The 17963-nt window shown below is 41.1% G+C and overlaps 1 protein-coding gene across 1 annotated transcript in view; it reads left to right on the forward strand.

The window, feature by feature from the left end:
- Positions 1–17963, forward strand: part of Ryr3 (ryanodine receptor 3) — a 556876-nt gene that overhangs the window by 485202 nt on the left and 53711 nt on the right. Inside the window, 3 exon segments of the mRNA XM_063250329.1 lie at positions 1813–2053; positions 12253–12340; positions 15493–15585. Coding sequence (XP_063106399.1) covers positions 1813–2053; positions 12253–12340; positions 15493–15585 — 422 coding nt within the window.

Raw genomic sequence — 17963 nt, forward strand, 5'->3', positions numbered from 1 at the left:
TAATAAATATTTTAAAAGGACAGGGGCTGTGTCTCAGTGATAGAGCACACGGCTATCATGTGCAAGGCCCGGGGGTTCAGTCCCCAGTACAGAAAAACAGAGAGGGGGAAGGTAACAAGAGGGGAAAGGGATGAGGACAAGTATTAGTTGAAACCTTCTATGTCAAACAGGAGCCAAAGGAGACAGATCTAAAGGAAAGTTACTGTGTTTCACACACCTTCAATTTAACTAGTGAAGCTCGCTAGCAGCAGCTTCCTCCATAGTCTCTCCCGGACCATGAAATAACACAGCTAAAGGTAGTTGTTAGCCCAACATTAGGTAATTACCTTCCTGGACAAATGAATGCTTCTGTACAACCAAGGAAAAAGACTTTTACCTCTTTCATTAGGAAGGAATTAAAACCAAAATTGTACATATCTTTGGTTCTGGTGGCTGCAAGGTAATGTGGGCCTTTGTGGGCAGAAGAGGGGCTAGAAGAATGTCCCTTCCTATCCATTAGCTTTAAATAACATTGTTACCATAAGGCAGCCCTTTGGAGGAGATCCACTGTGTAGGTGAATCAAGAGAAAGCAGAGAGTCAAACCCAGCTCCTGTCTCTGCAAAGGAGACCTGTCACCATGAGCAGCACTGAAATACAGCTGTGCCTCTTATTCTAGAGGCAAATCTGGGTCTCACTCAGTTGGACCACTTAATTTCTGGGACTCTACTAAGCCAATTTTAAATAGTCATCTAAGCTCAGACCACCTTTATCAGGCACAGACATTCTGACTGCAGCTCAGTGAGGGCCAACCAATCGCAACTCAGGTAACGCATCTCTTAGAAAGCTTCTTCAACCTCTTTCTAAAACTTCCTATTTAAAAAAAAAGTGAAAAGAAGGGGAAAATTATAAAGAAAAGTTGCTGGAATGTAGGCTGTTTCCAGTCAAAATGCCCAAATCTGTAGAAATTTGGAAATACACAAGATGTATTAAAGTGTTCGCTCTCAGTGCTTCGTGACTTCTTTCTCTTGGTGGAATGGGGTAGGGGCAGGGATGAGCGAGTGGTACTGGGGAGGGTCCAGGTCCTTCACCCTGTGCTGCATTTCCAGACCTAGCTAAGTTGCTAGGTCTTAGCCTCAGAGTACTGGGATTATATGGTGTGTACCACCATGCTTGACTATGATTCAATTTAGTTCACTTTTTTCTTCTAATTCCTCTTAATTTTACCTTCAAAATATCCTACCACATTGGTCTGTTTCATAATAATGTGATCACTGCCTGATCAATAGGACATAAAAAAGAAGAATGGAAGACATACATGTTTCATCTTTCTCTTTGAGAAAGGCAAACACTGTAGCCCCACTGATCACTTGTTTCTGCTTTTCACCTTATGGAGACCCCTCAGCCTCTCTCTGTTAATTTTAGCTGAGATCAGCATTACCACAGGAGCCCAGAAGCAGTGGCCTGGCAGGTCTTGCTTGTTGAAGACTGAGAACTATGATGGGATTGTTGCATGTTTACCAAATTGTTCCATAAACTAACCAGAACGTGTGTGTGTGTGTGCACGCGCGTGTGCACGCATATACACTAACACTGATTTCATTAAGTGGCACATGATAACTGCATATTTACGGGGTGCAGTGTGGCAGGTCTGAACAGGGTGCTGGCCTGTCTGTCACCTCAACAGGAAACATGGACTGAGCACCTGCTGTGGTCCAATGTGGTACTGGCTCCAGGGAATGAGAGGCTTCCTCTAGGGACATCACATGGAGCTACAGGGCCCAAACCTAGCTGTGAGACATAACTGAGGGGAAACCCTTTGTCTGCAAATGCAGTGTTCGCCCAGCCAATCATCAGCAAAGCCAGACCCGACCTGCTGCGAAGCCACTTCATCCCCACTCTGGAGAAGCTGAAAAAGAAGGCCGTCAAGACGGTGCAGGAGGAGGAGCAACTGAAAGCCGACGGCAAGGGGGACACCCAGGAGGCAGAGCTGCTCATCCTGGATGAGTTCGCAGTGCTCTGCAGAGATCTCTATGCCTTCTACCCTATGCTCATCCGCTATGTGGACAACAACAGGTACAGGGAGACCTCAGCAAACCCACCAGCCCCTGCCCAAGGCAAATTTGGGCAACAGAAATGAATGGAAAGGTTGTGCTGGACTATAGGAATGGTGAGATGAAGGGAAGTTACAGTTGTCACTACCAGTCCTCCATTAGTCTTCGGGACAGGACCTATATGGACAGTGCTTTCTCTGGCCAGTGATTCCATGTGACTGTGGCAGTCAAGATCGTAGGCTGCCATGAGACAGAGAAAGCTGGTCAGATGAGGGTAGTGGTGACCTGCTTCTGCCTTCTGTTGTTCATTCTCACATTTATGCAAGGGACATGGCTTGACTGTGTGTCAGGCACCGTTGGAGAACAGGAACGGGCAGGATAGATTAGCTCTCTGACCTGAGGAGCTTTTCTTCTGGGATTAGCGGAACATGTGAGTAAATCATATAGAAGAGGGTAAGGGGAATTAGCAGCGCTGAGGTAGGATAGGGTCATGCTTTTGTAACGAGGGTGTTACTGAGAAAGTAACATCTGAGCAAAGACCTGGGAGAAGTAGAATTGGGAGCCCAAAGGTCTGGGGCAACGATGTCACAGGAAGAGTGACCTGGTGGGGTAAGTCCTAAGGAGGGGATGTCTTTGAGATGCTCAAGGGAGTCATAAGGATGCCAGAATAGAATAAGGGACAGGACAGTAGTAGGGGATCCAGGAAAGGAAAAGGGGGTAAGGAACCCGAGGACTTGGAGGCCACCGTGAGGACTCTGGCTTTACTGTGAGTGAGACAAACCAGTGGAGGGTAAAGTATATCTGTGCCCTGGCCCAACTCACTCGAGAAATGTTAGTAAGGGTGAGTGTGGATGCAGAAGCAAAAAGTCCAGCTGAGAAATTCACAGTGTCTCTGTTTATGAGGCAGTGGTGATCCATAGAGACAGGAAGCAATGTTAGCTGTGCCTGTGCTGGAGGGAGGAGGGACAAAGGAGAAATGACTGCTTAATGGGATTGAGGAGTGGAGTGATAAAAATCTTCTGAAACTGGAAACTGAGAGCAGTTGTACAACAGTGTGAAAGTACTAAATGTTAGTAGTGGTAAATTTTATGTTATATTATTTTACCATCATTTTTTTAAAAAGTGTTGATAGTGGCAAAAGCCATGGTGATAGCATTAAAGGTTAACAGATGTTGTCAGATTGTGATTCTATTTTGAAGGTAAAGCCTTCCAGATTGGGAATGACAGAAAAAGGAAAATCAAGACAGTTCTAGGAGTTTGGGACTGAACAAGTAGAAGAATGAGGTTTTCAGCAGTTGTGTTGGAGAAGATTGTGGGTATAAATACATACCTGTATTGAGACAGAAAGGAAGGGTGATCTGTAAGTCTTTTTCTGATTGCTTCTATTTTCTTACCTGGGAGAGAAGATACATGGGAAGGTATGAGGCAGTTGCCAGTGAGAATGGAAGAGTAGATGGAATAAGGAAATGCAGTGTGTTTTATCTTTAGAGCCCTGCTTGAGTCCTGTGCCATGAATTTAAAATGAGACCCATCCACGGGTTGTCTTTTCTCCAGCCATATTCAGCTGCCATGTATAAGAACAGAGTAGGAAGAGGGTGATTTTGACCAGGGAATTTTGCAAAGTGAGTACAACACAAATGGGTTAGGGAGTTGAGGTGTAATAGAATAGTTATAAAGATTGACTGTGTAATATTTTTATTTCCTTTTTTCTTGCACTAATTATACATATTGAGTTCAGTTCTATATTTCAACACACATATAAAGAATACACTGATTAAATCCAGCCTCCCTTTATCCATCTTCCTCCTCTCAACCCTTCCCCACCTCTATTAATCACTATTCTACATTAATAACCATGCAACTTAAGCAAGATGCTAAGGGCAATGAGGAGATAAGGGCTAATGTCCATGGACAGGCAACAGACCAAAAGATTGTTGGTCTAAGTAGTGCCACAATACAGATAGGGGATGGTGGTCAAAGAGTGAGATACATGAATTGAATATTATAAGATTGAGGGAGATCACAGTTATTGACAATGACCATGTGATTTTTATACCAAGGCAGATGGAGAAAAACAACAGTGACCTTAAAAGCTATGGTGTCGGGAAAATCATGAACACATACGCTGAAATCACTAAGACCGAGACTGGTAATATGTTGGGGAGATACTCATGAGACAAAAGTTACTCGGACGGTGAAGAGTGGCTGAGATTAGTGGGCAGCTGGTACAGCCTGAGGAGTGGAGATTTGGCACTGAGACACCTCGTGGTGTCTGTCTCTGTTCTAACACATGGGCATCGGTCAGGAAGAAGAGGTGGCAAAGAACACGGTGTAATGAGCTTACCCAAGTTGCTCTCCCTTCCCTCAAGCCTGTTCCCCAACTTCAGTGCTTCAGAATGGTTAGCCCAAGTCCCCCCTCTTGCTCTTCAGCCCTTCACACGGGCTCCGTGCACCTCTCCTTTCTCCTGTCAGTCACTTCCCTGAGGTTCTGTTCATACCCTGTCTGGACATAGTTGCATGTCCCGGTTCACCAGCAGACCCTCCTGGGCCATAGAACTTCAAAAGTTGAAAGGCTCAAATGTTAAAATTAAGTGAATTTATGTAGCGTCATGAATTGTCTGTATAATTCATTTTGGCCAAGCCCAATATGTTCATTTGTTGTTGAAGTTTAATTCAGCCATGTCTTAGTCATTTTCTTGTCACTGGGACAAATGGCCAGCAATCATGACTTTTTTTTTTTTTCAATCATGTCTTTAAAGAAGAGAGGTTTATGGTAGCTCACAGTTTTAGTCCAGTCAGCTGGCTCCAAGGCAGAAATAGGATGGTAGAGCGGCATAGAGGAGGAAAAGGTCGTTCACCCATGGTATCTAGGAAGCAGAATGAGAAGCATGGTATCTAGGAAGCAGAGGGAGAAATCAGAGACAAAACCCTCCCTTCTGGGTCACATACCCAGTGACCACTCCACCGAGGCTCAGCCTTCTAACAGCAGGTTACTCCCATGACCCAGTCATCTTCTAAACACATGGGACATTGGGAGGGCACTTTAGATCTAAACCATAATCAACCGTAATAAACAGTTAAATAATTATCTGAGAAATGATAAAGGCTTTAGTACTAAAAGTCTATAAAATCATAAAGGATGTTTACAGGATGAGCACAGCTATTTCCATTCAATCTTAGAATATGAATTAGGGGGAAAAAAACCCCTTATTCTCCACATAGGTTTTGGTGTTTGTTTTCCTCCATAACTGAATATATCTTATTTTTTCCACACTGGTTCTCCATTTCAATACCAATGGTGTATCCTAAACTTATGTTAATTCTGACACTAGTTACCCTATATTAGTGCAGACCCCCCAGCTTGAAGCTCAATCCTAAGCTACTGACACTTGCTGAGCCATGACAAATGCAGAGATGCTCATGACACCCTCTTCAAGATGAGTCATAGGAGTCAGGAAAGCATTTTAGTTATGATTATTGGTTAGTTATGATTATTTAGTTATTTTTAGTTATGATTATTGTACATTTGGAGTTCTTGAGTTCTTTTTTATAGAAAGAAAGTTCTTTCTTATAGAAAGAACTCAAGAACTCCAAATGTACAAGCAGCATAAGGAAATATGCGAGTGCAGGGGACACAGAGATGCCTCCCCCACCCTATGTGCACAGTCCACCCAGCACGTCAGTGTGTCTATCATGCTGGAAGCTCTGCATCTCATTATTCAAGAGGTTTTGTTGTTGGCTTGGGTTTTACAATGCCAGACACAGAACACAGACCACACTTACGCTGGTCAGGTGCACTACCACTGAGCTACATCCTCAGACCTCATCTTTCAAGAGACTTTGTGTAAGTTCATTGTGTAGATATGATTATTATACCATTGACTGTTGGTGACTGTCCCCAGAGGTAAGGAGTAAGGTGAGAGTTCCAAGCTTCTAATCCAATACCACGTAGAACCAAAAGATTCTCATCTTTCTGGTGCTCAGCCCACTCTTGAAGTTACCTAGCCTTTCAACCAAGGGTCATCATTAGCATACACCCAGATGCAGTGAAATGGGCTCATTATAAAAAACAAGAAAGTGTTACTATTACTCAAGAGACTGTCAGTTTAGGAGCTCTGTATCCAGAGCGAGAATATATATATATGCATTTCCACACTGTGATAAAATTTAAGGGCCTAAAATAGACATTTGAGAATGTTTTTAATTTCAAAATATTCATTATAGATATTAAAGGGATGCAGGAATATTTGGAGGAATATTTGGAGTTGTAGCCCATTTTGCCATGACCCAGTGACAGTTCTGGCTATTCTCATTTTAGCATCTATTTAAATTATTTAAAATAATTAAGCATCTTTTAAATTATTTAAAATAATTTCATCAAGATTGCTTATATTTGGCATTTTAAGGTAAACAGTTTATACACTTATTCCTTGCCATATATATATATATATACACACACACACACACACACACACACACACACACTCATAATTAAGAATAAAAGTTTCTTTATCTTCAGCAAATTGTACTCAATTCCATGAAAGTAAAAAGCATCATTTAGTCACTTCCGACAACATAATTATGTTAGCAGTTTAAAGAAGGAATTTGTCGGCATTTGAGGTGCAAACGAAAATAAAAGTAGAGAAAGATCGCTCCTGGAATAGCTCTTTAATTGCATTTGTGACTATTGATGAGCAAGACTGAAGACAGAGGGTATTTCACTTACACAGGGTTTGACAGCTGCTGAAAATGGCAATGCCAGAGAGTCTTTGAGATCATCATTAATTCATTCATCCCCACTTTTCAACCTGTTATTCCCTGAGCATGAAGTCACATAAGCCCTGTTTAGAAAAACATCTTTCCAGCATTTCTGAGTGTCTTCTTGGAGTCCTTTCTTTAGCCAAAAGAATGAGCTAGCGTGGAATGATGGGATTGTGGCATTGGCAGGGAGATCGTAGTCACCCCATCTTACCTTCAAATGGATGGCTAACTGCCCCTTCCTTTTTCCTAGCAGAGGCTTTCCTGGTTCTCCTTGTCCCCATGATCATGGAAGACAGACAATGACAAAGACAGCCTTGTTCTGCATGTAGTCCCATTTTAGTTTTATTTTATTTTATTTTATTTTATTTAAAAGGAAAAAGAGATAAAACAAAACAGTGTAACGGTACAAGTCATACAGAACTACAAAAAAAAAACAGTAAGAAATCACCAGTTAATAGATTATACATTATCATCTTAGAGATGGTTGCTCAAGTCACAGGATCAAAGCATACAAATTGGACATTCAAACAGTGAGACTGCAAACAGTTGTGTTCAATGATCCAACCAAAAACATTAATCCCATTATAGTTTTAAATAGTTCACACCATGATGAGCTCAAATCTGTAACCCTCCTACTCATTGCTCTCCAGAACCACACAAAAGTAATCTTTCTTGTGGCAGCTCTTTACATATGGAAGACAGCCCCTGTCCTTTCCTCCCTTGTTTTTCTCATCCTGTTCAATCTTTCTAGTTTCAGCCCTGACCAATGGATTTAAGGTTTCTTTGGTAACTAGAACAGCCTTCTGAAGACCAGCTTCCATCAGTCAGTGTCCAGTTGAAGTTGGCCCCTATGAGCAGAAAGAGTGGCAGATTGACTGTCTACCTCCTCCTGCAGGAAACTGAATCAAAATGGATTAAACAGTATCTATCAGAGCAGCAGCTATCTAACTTCCTTTCTGGGAATCAAAATCACTTAAAACAGAGAAATGAACTCTCCACAGTCTGATCTGGGGTAAAGACCCATTTCCCAAACTATGGAGGGAATCAGAGTGAATCCTGTATGGTGATGATCTCAGACAGCAGCTTGTATGAAAAGAAGTTTTAGGATAAAATTGTGAAAAGCTCTTAACTTCTGCTCAAATTGACTGTGAACATAGGAATGTGACTTCATTTTCTTTCAAAACTTGGCAGTTTGAAAATGTAAGAGTAACCTGAAATTCTATTCTTAACGGTTCCTACTTTCTTTGTCAATATGCCCACCTGGGTTGCTTCTATCATCATCTGTGTATCGGGTGTTCCTGGGCTGGAACCTCTAAAGCTAAGCTTCTTCCCCACCGAAGGCATTACATTTTCTCACTGCCTTTCACAGCAGATAGTGCAGATGACCAAAGAGACTCACAGGCAGCCTACTGTCTGCAAAGGGATCAAAAGGCCTCAGTCTATCAACATAGACTGCAACTGGAGGCAGCCTGGCCTGAGGGATAGAAATGGGGCAGGATCTTCCGTACTCCTCCACACAGCATCTTGGTCTGGCTTGAGGGAGGGGGAGAGGTGCGGAGAATTTGTGCGCCTGGGAGAAAACATTTAACTAGTCGTTCCTTCACACTCTCCCTTCCAGACTTGAAGAAAGAATTTTATTAAAGGTAAAAGTAAAGACTTGCTTCTTAGAAGAGGAAGAGTAGCCAAAGCAAAATTCGTTTAGCCCCAATTACATTTCCACACTGTTATGGTTTAGATCTGAAACAGCTCCCAGAATTCTTATGTGTACAAAAGGGGACTGGGTATTGGACTGCCGTGCTCAGTACTCATTCGTGGGTTCATCCACCACCAATGAGCTCAGTAACTGATTGAGCTCTGTTAGGAGGTGGGGCTGGCTGGAGCAGATCCCTTGAGGCTTGATCTGGAAAGGCACAGCTCAATCCTAGCCTCTGTGTCCTGACCACCGTGATGAGACCAGCTTTCCTCTTCCCTGGGTGCTTCCACCTGTGCTGTGTCTGCATCCAAACCTAACAACCGTGGACTGAAAATGTGAGCCAAATAAACCTCTCCCCCTTTTACATTGTGGGAGGTGGATATTTTGTCCCAGTGACAAGAAAGTGACAAAGATACACACAAAGGCAAAAAGGACAAAATGCTTTTCCTTTTCCCACTGGGAAAAGTTACTTCACACAGATTTCTTTTTGGTGCTCTTGCTGCCACTGACACTGCCTGTGGCTGTACTGTTCCTTGGTGGGGCAGGATGTGAACCTTGTCCTTTCCCACTCAAGGCATAGTGCAAACATGCAAAGCTTATTTAAACCCAAACACCAAGGAATGAGCCGCTGGCAGTTCCGATAAAACTAGACACTTGATCTAAAAAAGCACTTTCAAAAAATCAATGTGGAGGAAATCAAAGAGCATTATGAAACTCGTATTCAAGTTCGAATTGCCTTTGGCTGCTAGTAATGGAGTGAAGTGCTAAAACTAGATGAGCAGACTGATCTCACACATAAAAAATCAGAGCCAATATTGTTGCTCCTCGGTAGAGACCGTCACACCTTTGTCTTCACATCCTTAGCTTTGACTTCATCTACAAAATTATTTATGGTATAATATGCCAGCTTTCCAGCCATCATGTCATCATTCCATTTAGACAATAAGGAAACAACAAGAAAAAGCAAAAAGACACCTTCTATTATCTGATAGAGTTTTCCAAAAGGCCAATCCAACAACCTCCACATTTGTCTCATTGAAGAGGCATAGTTACATGACGATAGCTCAGGGAAGGCTGGGTATCATGACCTTTCAGGGAAGGATGCAACACTTAACAAAATGGGATTTTTTACTCTGAAAAAAATGGAGAATGAATATTGTGTAGCCAACCCGTAGTGTATACCACATAAAGCAAAGTCTGGTTGAATTGGAAAACAAAATAGATTAGGTAAGACTATCCCTGGGCAGTAAAGAATTTAAGAGTTGAAAGAGAGTCTGAGCATCCTCTTTGGCCTCTTAGGTCTACATTTCTTCCCTAACCTGGTCCTTTCCTTGAGTGGGCCGGAAGTACGGACTGTCTACGGAAATTCAATCTGATATCCTAGGGCAAAAGGAACTGGCTTTTGATAGCCATTATCCTGCATGGAACAAGAAGCTTCAGGTTTTTCAGATCACTTGTGAAAATGTGTCTTTAACCTAAGGAAGACAATAGACAATTTATTGTGGTATTGTGATGTAACAAGAAATATGTGTTTGGCCTTCACCTTTAGTTCTCAGCAAAGAGCTCCTAAAACCCTTGGAATTTTCTGTTTAAGTATCTTGTATTATTCATCATAAAGAGTCATATTTGCATTTATGCTAATGGAGTAACTCTTAGAGGATGTAGGTTGGTTGCCAGAGAAATCAACTCTGTGATTAGATGGCTGGAAATTTCATCCCCGCTCCCTGCCCACTGCTCTCTGCCCCCTGCCTTCCAGGAAGGAGGTGGCACACTTGCTTAGAAAGCTTTGTGCCCCTCCTCCACACCTTACCCTGTGCATCTCTTCCATTTGGTTGTTCCTAAGTTGTAGCCTTTACTTTATAAAAAGCTAATCATAGTAAGTACGGTGGTTTCCTAAATTCTGTGAGCTGTTTTTTGGCAAATACTGACCCCAATGGGGGAGCCATCCAAACCTTTCATTTACAGCCAGTTGGTGAAAAGCACAGGTCACACAACCAGACACTTGCAAATGGTATTTCAAACAAGGACAGCTTTGTGGGAGTGAATCTTTAACCAGTGGAATCTTTAACCTGTGCTAGTTTGGTTTTTTGTAGGACATGCAGTTGGTGTTTGGAAAGCTAAAGAGTTGCTTACTGGGGAAAAAAGAAAAAGCCAAGAATTTGGTGTTGAAGAACAATGTTCTTTTTAGTTACTCTATGCAGATATTTGAAAATGGCAAGGCACCCAGCTCCTTCGTAATAGAATTTATTTCATATGTGTAAGATGCTTAGGGGTGAGATTGTCACCCGCTAGAGTGAGTTTTGGCTCTATGATGAAAGTCAAATATGCACTGGCTCTTGAGCTGCTGCTGCTCCCCTCTTCTCAGTCCACTTAAGGGAAGGTCCCTGAACCAGCTTGCAAGACATTACCAATCAGCTGGGGATGTCTGCTCCATTTGTATAGTGGTAAAGTATAGCTCTGCTAACATCCCTGGGCTCTGAACGCTAGTTGTTACTTCTTTTGGTGTTAGTTACCCTCCTTGGACTCAGGAGCTCTTCTGGCCATGGGAAAAGGTAGCAGCTGGCTATTCTTGTTACTGTCTGGCATTCCCTGCTACTGGCCACTCTTAGTGTTACCAGCTCTGGCTGTTGGCAGCTTTCACATCGGTGGCCTTTGGTGTCACCAGCACCTAGTATAGCAGTCCAACATGCTCTGTGCATGACAGAAATCACACATAGGCAAGACAATGCTGTCTAGAAGATCTAGAGGGTTTCATTAGGACTTGTGCTGTAGCATAAGGAGGAGCAGTGCATAGGCTGAACCTGTCAAGGGTAGAGGAAACTGGTTTATAAAGAAAATAAAAAAGCTGCTTGCCCATGCACAGTGTCAGACTCTGTACATGCTCTTGGGTAGCTGAGGGACCCATGGGGGACCTTGATGAGGTGGCTGCAGAGTAGTTTCCACCCTTAATACCTGCCACAGCTAAAGCAGACATCTCTCCAAAAGACTACGGGGTGCCTGAAGTAGCCCAGGTTGCCTGCAAGGTGTTTACATGGACGGAAAGTACCTGTTGGAAGGTGTCAGGGCCTTCTCCACTGTCACACGTCACCTTAGGGAGAATAAGCACTATCACAAGTTCTACTCGGTTTAAACTTCTTATTACTGTAGTGAAATTTCTTAGCCTAGCTTTAATTTTAAGTTCCTACTTATAGGGAATTTCCAAAATGTTTTCAAGGTCATAGGAGATTTGTGTTCTCTGCTCATATACTTCAAATAACAGTGTAAACATACAGTTCTATGTATTTATTTCATAAAACTGGTTTTGAAAAAAAAGGTTGGATTTGACCTGTTAATAGTGCTCAGAATTTCAGAAGTTTGACAGTGACAGAGTATCAAGAACAAGACTAGATGTCATAGTAAACAAAGCTGTCCTAGTCTCACTAGCCCGATATACCCAAACTTACAGCTTAACTTTAACCATCTGTTTCAAGAAGAAAGAAAATCTACATGTGACAGTTCTAAAATGTTGACTTGTGACATTTATTTGCTAAGATAGTCTTTGAATCCTTTAGTTATAAAAAAAGATTATTGTAGGTTCTTCAAAAACATCTACCCCAATTATATACTATGTACATGTATAAGAAAAATATTGACAATGAGTGTCCCTAGATGCCTTTCTAAGGGAAATCAGGGATTTTTAAAATAAAGGTATGTTGGTATACTTTTTAGGGTATAAATATTTTGAATTTTTTGAATTTAATGCACCTGTTTGTTTATTCTCAACCCAGATCTAACTGGCTCAAAAGTCCAGATGATGATTCTGACCAGCTGTTTCGCATGGTGGCAGAGGTCTTCATCCTGTGGTGTAAATCTCATGTAAGAACACTTTTTTTTTAAATTTAAGGAGAAAAAGAAAAAAACAGAAAAAGGGTACAAGTAATACAAAATTTAAAAAAATAGACAGTAAGAAATCACTAGTTAATAGATTATATATTCTCATCTTAGAAATAGTTGTTCAAGTTACAAAATTGAAGCCTATAAAGTGGACTTTCAAACAGTGAGAGTGCAAACAGTTTTGTTCAGTGATCCAAAAAACTCAGTAATATGGTTATCTATCTTATACACTTAAACATATATGCAGTTATAACCTTTAGAGCACTTTCTTTTCTTTTCTTTTGTACAAAGACAATTACACATTTTGGGTTTTATTACTCCCACAGTTCTTATTACTTTTTTTGAAGAGAGTAAAACCAAATGCAACATATCAGAGTCAGTCAAATCAAAAGGATGGACATAATAGATAATGTAAAAACAAAATACAAGGTGATCAACAATGGTTACCATACTGCCTCTTGCTATTTTTAAGAAGAATTGCCAGTTATAATAAAATTGAACAAAACAGTAAAGAATAAAACCAGAGCATTGGAGACATTACAGGACTTTAAAAGAAGATAATAGACAACCGGAATGGGCATCATAATGAATCCTATTGTCTTCACAGTTTTGCCTATACTTTCGAACGTGGTACTATCAAGCAAAGCAGAATAGGGGAAAATCAGTCAAAACAAGATGGTGAGGGCAGTACAGGATTTCAAATCAAGTTAATAGGAAATCAAAGTAGGTTACTATAATGTATCCTGCTATTTTTTATTTATTTTGCCCTTAATTAATAAGATAAAAAGGAAAAAAGTAAATAATTTTTTAAAAGGGGGGGGGATTGAGATAAAAGAGGGCATAACAACAGGACAGCGCAGGTCAAAGCATAACCATTTAAGCAGAATAGTGTTTCACCACAAGATATCCTGACATAAAAATAGTTACCATAGTGTCTCTTTCCTTGAAATCTTTGAGTATAACTTCATATACTGTAGCACCAAACATATCAAGACACTATAAAACCATTCAAGAGAATGACATTATTACAGGGTATTTAGAACCAATTAACAGAAAATGAACAATGGTTTCTGTATAACCTCCTTGTCTATAAAAGTTTTTACTTACATTATCATATATAATAAAATCCAATAAGATACAACCTTTTAAGACCGATGGAGACAGAATACAAGTTTGATGGGACTTCAAAACAAAATGATACTAAATCAGCACTAGCTATTATGATGTCTTGTTTTCTCCAAAATAGCTGTTCCTACTATTCAACCTTCTCTGCCTCATTTCTGTTGAGCTCTTTTTCTGTCATTTGTTGTCAGTTTGTCTTCTTCATTTTGCTTTCTGCTCCATTCATTGTGGCCTCCCTGCCACTATTTCTGGAATCTTGGTATTTTCCTTTTTTAGAATATCCTGCAGTATTCTCTGTAAAGTTGAATTGGTGGTTGCAAATTCCCCTAGTTCCTCTTTATCCTGGAAGCACCTTGTTTTTCCATCAATTTCTAGGCACAGTTGTGCAGGATATATCAATCTTGGCTGGAGGTTATTATCTTTCAAAGCTTGAATTATTTCTCCCCACGCTCTTTGTGATTTGATGGTTTGTGCCGAGAAGTCTGCTGTAATTCTGATGGGTGTGTTCCCTTGTAAGTGATCTGTTTCTTGTCTCTGAAGGCTTTTAATATTCTGTTCTTATATTGCATTTCTAGAATTTTGATTATTATATGCCTGGGTGTAGCTCTGTTTGGGTTGTAGATGGCTGGGGTCCTGTATGCCTCATACATCTGAGTATCTTTACCATTTGCTAAATTAGGGAAATTCTCTTGGATTGTTTCTGTGAATAGCTTTTGTAGTCCTTTTGTTTGTGTCCCTACTTCTTCTTTTATGTTCTTAATTCTTAAGTTATAGATCCTCTTATTATCTTCTAGCCTTTGTATTGTTGCTGTTTGATTTTTGGTATTTTTAAGAAGTTTTTCATTTCATGCTCCCATATTACAAATCTGCCCTCCAGTTCAGATAATCTATCCTTAGTTTCTTTCAAGCTGTTATGCCAGTTTTCGATAGAGTTTTTAGTTTCCTGATAATCTCTTTGAACCTGTTTCACGTGTTCTATGTCTTCTCTATTTTCTCCATCAAACAATTCTCCCCTTTTTTTCTGTTCTTCCATTCTACCATCTGTTTTTTCTTGGGCAGTGTTTAGCATTTCTCTAACTATTCTATTTATATCTTGCTTCAGGTCATTAATAACTTCATTCCTGAACTCGTCTATGAGGCTCTGGAGATAGCGCTTTATGTCTATTGGTGCCGTGTCTGATATTGCGTGTTTCTCAGGATTGGGGGTCGAGGACCCTTTTTTGTTGCTCCCTCTTCCCACGTTTTTTGTTCCTTTTATACAAGCAAATATAAGAGGCCCAGTTTCTTTCTTTGTCGGTTGCAGTTTGTTTGAATTGCGCCGGAAGGCTTCACTGCTAGGGTGCACCTCCAGGTGCTGGGATCTGGTTTGGGCTAGCCTACTGGGTCTTAGTCAGCGGCGTCACCCAGGCCAGGAACTGCCCACCAATCCCACTTGAGAGGGGAATATGTGACTGAAGTCACTGCAACAACCTGTTCCGGCTAGTCTTCCCGGTCCCAATATGTCCTTTGCTGAAGCCTCCAACTCTAATGGAAGGGTCCCCAATCTGCTCACTCACCGCAAGTCGATGCAAGGCTCCCGGCCAGTCCCATTCTCAACTCCATTCACCACTTTCCACTCTCAGAGCTTTCGTGCCTCTCTCCTTGCCGTGCTGATTGGGACGTAGTAGTGGCTGCAGGAAATTCAAATCACAGCTTCCAGTTGGTACGGGGTCCAGCTTCCACACTGAGACCTTATCTGTCCCTGTTATATCACCAGGATGGGGTTTCCAGTTGGTTTCTTCTTAGCTTAGTTCATTCCTGGGTCGGCAAAGTATATCTCCCCTTGCTTAGGATTTCTCGCCCGGCACCATTCCTTGATTTTAAGTGTGGTTTCTCAGAGAGCCTCCGAAGCTACTGCTATCTGTCTGCCATGTTCTCCCAGAAGTCCGTCATAAGAACACTTTTGAGCTCTAGATTTTATGAAAGCTTAAAAGACTTTCTTGTAATGATTACTTTTTATTTCCTTCATTTAGAACTTCAAGAGAGAAGAGCAAAATTTTGTGATTCAAAACGAAATTAACAATTTGGCATTTTTAACTGGAGACAGCAAAAGCAAGATGTCAAAAGTAAGTCCTTACAAATCAGTTCTGAAGACTCTTGACCTGACCTTAGCCATGCCTAGGATCTATCCAGGTTTTGGGGGGATTAGAACTCTACCTCATTTAGATCAAATTCCGTTAGCAACAGTCTCTCCTGTTGTTTCTTAGAGAATGAACTAGAAGAAACGGCTCTTAAATAAGCATGGTCATCATGTTTTATGAATTAATAACTGCTCATGTGTCAAAGAGTTTAAGACTCAAAATTTACCTAAGGCATTCAAGAGGCCTCTAAAACAAACTTCATTTAAAAAAAGAAAACTTCATTTGATGGATGTAGCTGGGTGCTATGGTGGCTGCCTGTAATTCCAGAACTCTGGGAAGCAGAGGCAGGATGATCCCAAGTTTGAAGCTCAACTTCACAAGACCCTTTCTCAAAAATCAAAAAGAACTGGGAATATAACTCAGTGCAAAGACTCTAGATTCAATACCTTGTGCCACAAAATATAAAAATGAAAAAGAAATACACATACTTAGAGCCACCTTTCAATTATCAAGAAAGAAATTAGCTTGCTTCGAAGATTTCAATAGCAAATGCTCCTATATTTTGCTTGTTTTCCTCCTGTTCAGAACATCAAATGCCTAATTTTTTTTGCAGATGTGCTAACCTTTTAATGCCTTCCATTTATTTTCCACTCAGAAAGCCAAGCATTTGTCCATCTCCCTGCAGGAAAGGTTTGGAAGAGGGCGTACCAGACATCTGTCTGGGGGGTAAAAAACCTAGGGAGGAGAACAGCTGGGGTCTGTGAAGGAGCAACTGGTTTCCTGGCTCTTCCTGAGTCAGGGCTGCATTGTTTAGATTGGAGAGACTTCCCAGACACAGTTCTTCTGGTGCACGCGCAAAAGCAAAGCCCCCTTTAATGTGATGTCTTGTTATCAGCTGTTGTGGCTTGCCCTTGACCCTGTTTCCCCAAGAACTGGGCCTCAGAGAGGATGGGTTGTATATGTCATACTTGAGATATACGTCTCTCTCATTGGCAGGACAGTGCCACCTTTGAGGAATGTGAAGGTGGCGTGTGCATGGGGACCTTCAGAAATAAGGTTCAGTGCTGCAAAGAAGGGAATCATCAGTTTGTAGCAAAGACCTTGACATAGCCTTTTGGGATGAAAGGCCATGTTTATATAACTGCAGCCGAAGGGCAGGTGAGACATCAAAAATGAAGGCCAGCAACTAGTGCTCCACCAGGTTTTAAGCCAGCATGGTTGTCTGCAATCATTCTAAACTTTGTTTCTTCTATGTTTTAGCTATGTTGACCCCAGCACTTCTTCCAGCATCCAGAAATCAACTGTTGGAGTTTAGAATCCACTCAAGCATACACTAGTATTCACTTTCAGTATATGCACCATTTAATAGAGTCAGGCTAACAAAATTGTGCACATACAAAACAGAAATTACATTCAAGAGGAATCTGAACTGCAAAAAAAACTTTTCATGGATCCTTTTGTGCTTTCGATAATTTAATTTGATTTTCCAAAAATTCATTTTACCATTCATGTTTTGGTAAATATATCTGCTGTTCAGATCAGATAGGATTTCTTGGAGTCCAGCTCCCCAAAATATGTAACTTGTGTGAGGTTGGCTCTGCAGGCTGTTACAGCCAGCATGTGCTCTCCTTTAATCCTGTCTTCCCACAGAAAATCAATAAACCCCAGGCAAATTCCATGCTTTCTTCAGGCAGTGTAGACCTGCTGGCTGAGGACTGAACCAGCTAGGATCTCTGATGACAGGCAACAATGGCAGCAAGGAAATGACACTAATAGAAGGATGTGGATTTCCAGGGAGCAAATGACAAAGACATCTCAACACCCTGATGATTAATGGATACTCAGGGCCCTTGGTTTACATTTGGAGAAAGATGAGGTGACAGAAAATGACACTTCAGAATTCACCTACTAATAAACTAACCTGCTTCTGTTTGCTCTCATCACTGAGCGAGGAATTGGGATATTTGTTTTATCAGAGGATGGTTCTAAATCTAGGCATTTTCTCTGCTGGAAAAATGCAAGAGCAAACTTATTTCATTTCCATTGACATCATGCACCCATTATTTCTGAGCCAAATAAGAGAGGGTCAAAGCTATAGTGTAACTGGACTAAGAGACTCTGTCCGTAGATCTTAAATAGTATTTGCCTTACTCCCCAGGGTGACAAGCACCCAAATATATCAGTTGAAACAGAGTGTAGTAGAAAGTAAATTGAAAGTAAAAAAGGAAGCTAAGTTCTACCCTTGGTCCGGCTTCTGATCTCAGTTGCATCCTTAACTTAATTCTTCGGCTGCCAACTTACCAATCTGTACAGTAGTGTTAAGCTTACTATAGATTTTCCTAACTCCACCAAGACATTCAGGG

The sequence above is a fragment of the Cavia porcellus genome, unplaced genomic scaffold, assembly GCF_034190915.1.
Source record: "Cavia porcellus strain 051 isolate PalLab524CR breed Dunkin Hartley unplaced genomic scaffold, mCavPor4.1 scaffold_6, whole genome shotgun sequence".
Taxonomy (NCBI): domain Eukaryota; kingdom Metazoa; phylum Chordata; class Mammalia; order Rodentia; family Caviidae; genus Cavia; species Cavia porcellus.